The sequence below is a fragment of the Ursus maritimus genome, unplaced genomic scaffold (assembly GCF_017311325.1).
Source record: "Ursus maritimus isolate PB19 unplaced genomic scaffold, ASM1731132v1 scaffold_32, whole genome shotgun sequence".
Classification (NCBI taxonomy): Eukaryota; Metazoa; Chordata; class Mammalia; order Carnivora; family Ursidae; genus Ursus; species Ursus maritimus.
In genome coordinates, this window is record NW_024425786.1 from 2,966,279 (window position 1) to 2,975,296 (window position 9,018).

Below are 9,018 nucleotides of genomic sequence, written 5' to 3' on the forward strand. Positions count from 1 at the left end.
GGGGGGGGGGGGGCTCGTCTTTGCCAGAGACAACATCCCAGGGCTTGCCAGACCTGCAGCCCAGCCCAGAGTCCAACCGCCCTGGCCATTCTTGCGCGTAGGGGTCAGCCGCTTACGGGAGGCTTGGCTGCGAGCCCCCGGGGAAAAGTGGGACCGTAAGTGGAAGACAAGTCTTTGTCTCCCTTAATTGACTGCGGTTTTCTTCTGTGAAGAAAATATACAGAAGGTAGCAAATTCGACCTCAATCCACTGAATCATATGAAAGTGTTCTTAAGAAAAAAAGATTTCAATAAAAATTTAAAAGGGGGAGAAGCAAGAAAGCTGTGAACCAGAAAATAAAGGGGACGGTGCCGCAGCCTTGACATGGATGTGGCAGGGTGGAGGTGGGGGAGCGGGGACGCTGCCCTGCGCGGGCTGTGGGCCTTGCAGCTGGGCGCTCAGACGAGCCCGAGCCCTCGCGAGGACCGTGCATGAGCCTGAAAGATCTCATGCACCCTCTCTGCCCCGTGCCGGCAGCTCAGACGCTGGCTCCAGCCTGGGCACCCTCTCCTTCCTGCCCCCTGCCAGGGCCTACGCCCGCACCCAGAGCAGGACGTTATCCAGCCCACCCCAGACCGGTCTCTCCCGCCTTGAATACGTCCACTGTTTGAGCTGTGATGTACGTTCCCTAAATTCAGCCCCCGCCCACAGCGTGCAGTTCAGTGGTTTTAATGTATTTACAAGGTTGTGCACCCATCAGCACTATCAGTTCCAGAACATACCTGTCCCCCCTAAGTCCTATAACCATTAGCAGTCACCTCTCCCAGCCCCTGGCAACCAGGAATCTGCTCTGTCTCTACGGATTGACCGATTCTGGGCGATGCGGACGACGTGTAGCCTGATGTGGTTGGCGGCTTCTAGCCCACACACGGTGTTCAAGCTCCATCCACATTGTTGTGTGTGTTGATGCTTCTTTTCCTTTTTAAGGCCAGAGAGTGTTTGCCTGCAGGGACAGATCGCATTTTCTTTATCCGTTCACCTAATGGACACGGGGGTGATTTCTGCTTTCCACTGCCATCAGTAATGCTGCTGTGGACATTTGTGGACACATTTTTGTGTGGACTTAGGTTTCTACCCAAGAGTGGAAATGCTGGGTCAGCCAGTAACGACGTCTTTGAGGAATTGCTGAGCTGTTTTGCATAGCGGAGACACCCTTCTACGTTCCCACCATGTCCTGTCTCCCCACATCCTTGCCAACACTTGCACTTGGCTTCATGCTTGTAGCCTTGCTCGTGGGTGTGAAGTGGGGGTGTGTTCCTAAGGGGCCTATGGATGCCCTCGAGGTTTGGGGAGGCTGACATGGGCTCTGCTGCCTGCACTGTGGCCTGGACACCTTGGTGTGCCCCGTGGCCACTCTGACGGCTAGCAGTGGGGCAGGCAGCCGCAGGGCCTCCCTCCTGCACCTGGGAGGGGTCCTCCACCCCCTTGGGAAATGGCTGACAGGGCCACGGCACCTTCCTGGGGCAAGAGGGCTGTGGGCACAACTGAGGCCTCCCAGCCCTGTGCTGGACAGAGTCAGAGGGAAGAGCATTCCTGGGTCTGGGTCGGCTGGAAGGATGGAGAGAGAGGTGGTGGCTGGATCCCCTGATGCCGGGACACAGCGTCATCCTGACAAGTGCCGTATGTGTACCTTGGGAGTGTGAAGGTCTAGGGCTGGGACCCTCAACCCCGTAGAGAGACCACCGATCCCTGCAGGCCGCAGAGTCAGCCCCGGCCTCCCTATGGGAGGGGCTCTTTTGCCCCGACGCTGGCCCGGCGGTGAGGAGTCTCTGGCCTCTGTCCTGACTTGTCCCCTTGCCCTCCTCATATTCCCTCTCTGGACAGATCCATCCCTGTAAGAAGGAGGAAACCGGACTCGAAGAGAAACAAAGCAAGCTCTCCCCGCTCTTGCCATCGGTTGGTTTTTCTGCATAACAGCCGGGTGGCGTGGAAATGAGGGGTTTCTATGGTAACCAATTACAGCTCATGATTGGTGAAAAATGACAGAAATACCCTGTGTGTGAAGTTATGCTGGGGCCAGCAAGCCAGTGCAGGCTGAGGTGCCGCGGGTTTAATTTCCTGGGGCAATATTTCTCCCAGCACTGATGGCACACAGGTCCGCCTGTGGTTGCTCTTCGTTCAGCCTGAATGAGGGGCCAAGTGGTACCCAGTGGGCCTGGGAGTGCTTGCTGTGGCCCTGTGGGGCCTGGTGGGGCCTGCTGAGGTCTGCTAAGGGCCTAGCATTGCCTCGTGGGACCTTAGGGCCTGGTGTTTCCTGGTGGGACCTGGTGGGGCCTGGGGTTGCCTGGTGTTTCCTGGTGGGGCTTGGTGGGACCTTTGTGGGGCCTCATGGGGCCTGGTAGGACTTGGTGTTTTCTGGTGGGACCTGGTGGGGCCTGGGTTGCCTGGTGAGACCTTGTGGGGCTTCATGGGGCCTGGGGTTGCCTGGTGTTTCCTGATGGGACCTGGTGGGGCCTGGGGTTGCCTGGTGTTTCCTGGTGGGGCCTGATGGGGCCTTTGTGGGGCCTCATGGGGCCTGGTAGGACTTGGTGTTTTCTGGTGGGACCTGGTGGGGCCTGGGTTGACCTGGTGGGGCCTTCTGGGCTGAGGCACGGCTCCTGCTTGACGTGTCCCACTTCCCTAGGGGCTGGACTCCCATGCAACATGCAGAGCAGTGGGAGAACCAGAGGGTCTACACCATCCATCTTCACTGAGCCACCTGTGGCCACAGAGGAGCTGTGCTTACTGTCTGCACGGGGATGTTTCACACTGACCCAAATTTCTGTGTGCGGTGACAGCGGCCCTGGTCCCTGCGTGGAGCTTGGCGGGCTGTGCAGAGAAATTGCACACCGGCAGAAACTCAGTGCGGAGGCATCAGCATAATGAGCGATTCCTAATTTCTGCAGCAAAGCACTTTCATTCTGATTAAAAAACTGGGCCCTTTTTATTTGGGGATTAGTCCTTTTCGGTAATTAGCGCTCATTAATACAAGTTTCTTCCTTTCCACATCCTGATGACAGGCAGGGAGCAGCACGTGCCTAAGTACCCGCCAGAGAGGAGGCGGCCCCGGGCACGTGGGGCTCCGCGCAGAATGGGGGGGGCTCACACACAGACACACTCACACACACTCACCGACGTGGACCCCACACTCAGCCACATCCGCACTTGCACATACATATGCCTATGTGACAGGCACACAGACCACCCCTCACGGACTCACACTCTTGCACACTCACTCACACACTCACTGACGTGGACCCCACACTCAGCCACATCCGCACTTGCACATACATATGCCTATGTGACAGGCACACAGACCACCCCTCACGGACTCACACTCTTGCACACTCACTCACACACTCACTGACGTGGATCCCACACTCAGCCACATCCGCACTTGCACATACATATGCCTATGTGACAGGCACACAGACCACCCCTCACGGACTCACACTCTTGCACACTCACTCACACACTCACTGACGTGGACCCCACACTCAGCCACATCCGCACTTGCACATACATATGCCTATGTGACAGGCACACAGACCACCCCTCACGGACTCACACTCTTGCACACTCACTCACACACTCACTGACGTGGACCCCACACTCAGCCACATCCGCACTTGCACATACATATGCCTATGTGACAGGCACACAGACCACCCCTCACGGACTCACACTCTTGCACACTCACTCACACACTCACTGACGTGGACCCCACACTCAGCCACATCCGCACTTGCACATACATATGCATATGACAGGCACATAGACACCCCCCACGGACTTACACTCTTGCACACTCACTCACACACTCACCGACGTGGACCCCACACTCAGCCACATCCGCACAGACACACACATGCATAAGTGACAGACGGGCATAGAAGTTATGCTGGGGCCAGCAAGCCAGTGCAGGCTGAGGTGCCGCGGGTTTAATTTCCTGGGGCAATATTTCTCCCAGCACTGATGGCACACAGGTCCGCCTGTGGTTGCTCTTCGTTCAGCCTGAATGAGGGGCCAAGTGGTACCCAGTGGGCCTGGGAGTGCTTGCTGTGGCCCTGTGGGGCCTGGTGGGGCCTGCTGAGGTCTGCTAAGGGCCTAGCATTGCCTCGTGGGACCTTAGGGCCTGGTGTTTCCTGGTGGGACCTGGTGGGGCCTGGGTTGCCTGGTGAGACCTTGTGGGGCCTCATGGGGCCTGGTAGGACTTGGTGTTTCTGATGGGGCCTTTGTGGGGCCTCATGGGGCCTGGTAGGACTTGGTGTTTTCTGGTGGGACCTGGTGGGGCCTGGGTTGCCTGGTGAGACCTTGTGGGGCCTCACAGGGCCTGGGGTTGCCTGGTGTTTCCTGGTGGGGCCTGGTGGGACCTTCGTTGTGTCTCATGGGGCCTGGTAGGACCTGGTGTTTTCTGGTGGGACCTGGTGGGGCCTGATGGGACCTGGTGGGGCCTTCTGGGCTGAGGCACGGCTCCTGCTTGACGTGTCCCACTTCCCTAGGGGCTGGACTCCCATGCAACATGCAGAGCAGTGGGAGAACCAGAGGGTCTACACCATCCATCTTCACTGAGCCACCTGTGGCCACAGAGGAGCTGTGCTTACTGTCTGCACGGGGATGTTTCACACTGACCCAAATTTCTGTGTGCGGTGACAGCGGCCCTGGTCCCTGCGTGGAGCTTGGCGGGCTGTGCAGAGAAATTGCACACCGGCAGAAACTCAGTGCGGAGGCATCAGCATAATGAGCGATTCCTAATTTCTGCAGCAAAGCACTTTCATTCTGATTAAAAAACTGGGCCCTTTTTATTTGGGGATTAGTCCTTTTCGGTAATTAGCGCTCATTAATACAAGTTTCTTCCTTTCCACATCCTGATGACAGGCAGGGAGCAGCACGTGCCTAAGTACCCGCCAGAGAGGAGGCGGCCCCGGGCACGTGGGGCTCCGCGCAGAATGGGGGGGGCTCACACACAGACACACTCACACACACTCACCGACGTGGACCCCACACTCAGCCACATCCGCACTTGCACATACATATGCATATGACAGGCACATAGACACCCCCCACGGACTTACACTCTTGCACACTCACTCACACACTCACCGACGTGGACCCCACACTCAGCCACATCCGCACTTGCACATACATGTGCCTATGTGACAGGCACACAGACACCCCCCATGGACTCACACTCTTGCACACTCACTCACACACTCACTGACGTGGATCCCACACTCAGCCACATCCGCACTTGCACATACATATGCCTATGTGACAGGCACACAGACCACCCCTCACGGACTCACACTCTTGCACACTCACTCACACACTCACTGACGTGGACCCCACACTCAGCCACATCCGCACAGACACACACATGCATAAGTGACAGACGGGCATATGCATCACCTCACAACAGACTCGAACTCTTTCACACTCACACATACGCACCGACATGCAGACCCTACACTCAGCCACAGACACACATACGTGTATATGACAGATGGGCACACAGACGACCTCACAACAGACTCACACTCTTGCACACTCACTGATGCACACATGCGTGCGCCGACGTGCGGGCCCCACACTCAGCCACACCCACACATGCACGCGCACATGTGACAGACGGGCACACTGATACCTCCCATGGACTCGTGCTCTTACACACTTGCTGACACACTCACACCCACTTGTACATTTGGTCCTTCATAGGCACCAACGTGCTGTCACACATCGGCAGTCACACGTGCAGACACGCAGTCCTGAGACACACTCCCGTGCACGCGTGCACACATGACTCACTCACACACCACACGCTGCTCACTCACTTGATTTATTCCCTTTTAAAGTCACGCGGAACCTCATGAAGAAAAACTGCCAAGCCTTTTTTCCTCCGGGGCTGGTCTGGAGCAGCTTTCCAGGCTGGCGGCTCCGCGCACCGAACGCCCTCGCCCGCCCCCACCCGCAGCACTCACTAACATTCTGGATCCGTGTCAATTTTCAGACGTGACGCCGGTGACGCGTCCCGACTTTGAATGGCGCCTGTTCCCTGTCCTGAGTTACCTAAGCTGGTGGGAGAGGGGGCATGGGCCCCGGGGCCCCCAAGCCCTCCCCGCGGCTGTCCGCTGTGCTCTGACCGCTCACGTGATGCTCCGTGCACCCCCAGCCCCGGCGTCCCCTTCCCTGGGCCATGTGGGGTTTGCCCTTCCTCCAGCCATGCCTGGAGCAGAGGAGGCGGATGGTGGGGTTTCAAAGGGCGCCTGCGCTGAAGATAAATAGGGGAAGCCGAAATGTCCACAGAACAGCACTGGGGCTGAGTTGGCGCATCGATAAACTTCCAGCTTATCCACAGCAGATCTCATTTTCCTGAACCAAATCCAGAGGAAGCCAAAAATAAGAAGCTTTCCTAGCGTACAGCGTCCGAGGCCGAGCCTGCTCTGAGATACGCACGTTGGCCCGAGAAGGGGGGCGGTGGGGCTTGCGGACCCCAGCATGGGGCGGGGGCTCAGTCGATGCCTGGTCTTTGTGCCCCCTGTGAAGTCCGGCGGGCTCAGCCACACGGAGAGTGGAAGCCCCGTCCCTCTGGGCCGCAGGAAGGGGAGGTTGTGTGCTCCGAAACACCCACCTTGGTCCGTAACTTCGTGACACAGAGGAAGGTGCTCAGCCCTGGACCCGGGGGGAGCCCGAGCCCCCAGCTCTGCCATTCCCTTACCTCACGTCCGCTCCATGTCTCCGTTTCACTCTGGGCAGAGGCCCCATGGGGAACAGAAGGTGTTTGAGATCATCTTGTCGGCTGAGTTGGGGGTTCTGAGCCTCGGTTTCCCTCCCGTGTCATGTCAACCAGCCATGTGCGTTGCACGCTCCTGGGAAGAGCGGTGCGGTGCAGGCGGGGAGCCGGCTCCCGGGAGCAGGTGCGTGGGGACGGTTCCTCTAAGATGCTATGCAGAGCTGGCGCTCAGGCAAGGCTGTGAGGTCGGCTGACGGAGGGTTTCGGGTTCCCTTGTGAAGTTAGGATTAGAGCTCGCTCCCAGAAGAGCGCGTCCGTGTCACGGCGGGGTGGAGGGACAGCCGCAGAGCTGCCAGAGCCCCCAGCTGACACTGCTCTCTCTTTTCCACGCAGTTCCATGTCCATCCGCTGGCCGGGCTGCTCCCTAGGAAGCCATGCTTGGATACTTATAGCCATGTTTCAGCTCGCCATGGATCTGCCCTCGTGTGAGTCCCTGGGCCCGGGCCCCGACTTCCGGCTCCTGCCCCGGCCGCCGCAGCGGCCGCCCCGGCTGTGGAGCTTGAAGAGCGGACAGGCGGCGCGCATCCCCGTGCCCGTGTGGAGCCCGCGCCCGGCCCGCGTGGAGCGCAGCCACGGGCAGGTGCCGAGCCCGCGCGCCAAACGGGCGCACAGACCCAGGGACCAGGTGGCCGCCCTGGTGCCCAGAGGGGGGCTCGCCAAGCCCCCGGCCGCTGCCAAATCCAGCCCTTCCCTTGGCTCCTCCTCCTCGGCCCCGTCAGCCACCGCGGGCAGCGGGGCCACCACGGACCAGCAGGCCCTCCTGGGGCGGGGGAAGAGACACCTGCAGGGGGCCGGCTTCCACGGCTTTGATTTCCGGGGCAGCAGGCCCACGACAGAGACAGAGTTCATCGCCTGGGGGCCCACGGGGGAGGAGGAGGCCCCGGAATCCAACACATTTCCAGGGCTTTATGGCCCCACCACGGCCTCCATCTCACAGACACGGAAGACAACTGTGGCCACCGCCACCACCACCGCCACAGCCCTCACAGCCACCTCCACGACGCTGCAGACTAAGGGGGTCACGGAGCCCCTGGGCCCCAGGAATAGGATCCCGGTTGGGGTTAGCACAACGGAGCCTTCCACCAGTCCCAGCAAAGACAATGGCGAAGACGTCAAGCCCCCACGGATTCTGGGGGAGACCTCAGGTACAGCCACCTCTTTTCTGGTTGGGGTTCGGTGGGGGTAGGAGGACACCCTGGGGGTGTGGCTTTCGAAGGATGCCGCGCTGTGCTTGCTGACGGTGCTTGGCGGGACTCCCCATTTCTCAGCGGCAGAAACTACAGCAATGGCGAGTGCTGACCGTTGGGTGGCGGCCTTGGGGACGGAGGGGGCATGTGTGTCCGTGGACTTTCGTGTCCTGGCAAACGTGGGCTGTGCTCTAGCCAAGCCCTTCTGGCTGGTAGAAGGGAGATGGGACAGGGTCTCTCCTTAGGGGTGGCCTACAAGGGGACGCTGTGCCCTCCTTGCCTGTGTCACGGGCATCCGGACCCCGCAGGGCACAGAGACACATCTTCCCGAATGGTAGAACCTTGACTTCTGGGCCAGCCTGGGAACAAGATGCGGATGGGCCTGCTGGTGGAATTAGGGCCCGTGTGGAGTCTCCAGACCTCCAAGGTCGTGGTCCCGTGGAGAGGCGACTGCCACACTGGCCCAGGATAGGGATCGCTTGAAGCAGCAGAAAAGGTTGAGGTCGGGTGTGAGGAAGAGCTCCCGTGGTGTTCGCTGAGGTTCTGCAAACTGACTCGGGTCGGGGCGTGTCTTCCCGGGGGACGGTGTCGCAGGTGTTTGGAGGACGGGGGTCAGAGCACACGGCTCTGGTTCCTCTGCTGTGACTCTGGGTGCATATGGACAGTCACCATTTCTTGGCCTCAAAGTAGTTCCTGCCACATAGTCTTGTTTTTCTTTCTTCTCCCCCACCTCCTCTTCTGGTTGCTTCCAGACGAGCAGCCCTTGAAACTCTCCCAGGCCACAGGCACGTCCCCAGCTTCGCGGCCGGCTGAGGGAGCGCGTAGAGTCCGGGACGCCTGTGCCCCAGCCCGCCTCTGGCTCCCTTTGCCTCTGTGGACAGGCCACGACCCCACGCCCCACCGCAACCAGGATGTTCACAGATCAGATGTGGGCAGGCACATCCCGGACGAGCAGCAGTACTGGCTAGCTTTTAGAACAGGATGCGAATTCCAGGCTGTTGGCACGGGTGGGGGGGGGGGGGG

General features: G+C 59.5%; 1 protein-coding gene across 1 annotated transcript in view; it reads left to right on the forward strand.

Moving 5' to 3' along the window:
* Window positions 1-1,253: 1,253 nt before the first annotated feature.
* Window positions 1,254-9,018, forward strand: part of AJAP1 (adherens junctions associated protein 1) — a 62,554-nt gene continuing 54,789 nt past the window's right edge. The window contains exons 1-2 of the mRNA XM_040645682.1: window positions 1,254-1,282; window positions 7,142-7,953. Coding sequence (XP_040501616.1) covers window positions 1,254-1,282; window positions 7,142-7,953 — 841 coding nt within the window. The remainder of the gene's footprint in view (window positions 1,283-7,141; window positions 7,954-9,018) is intronic.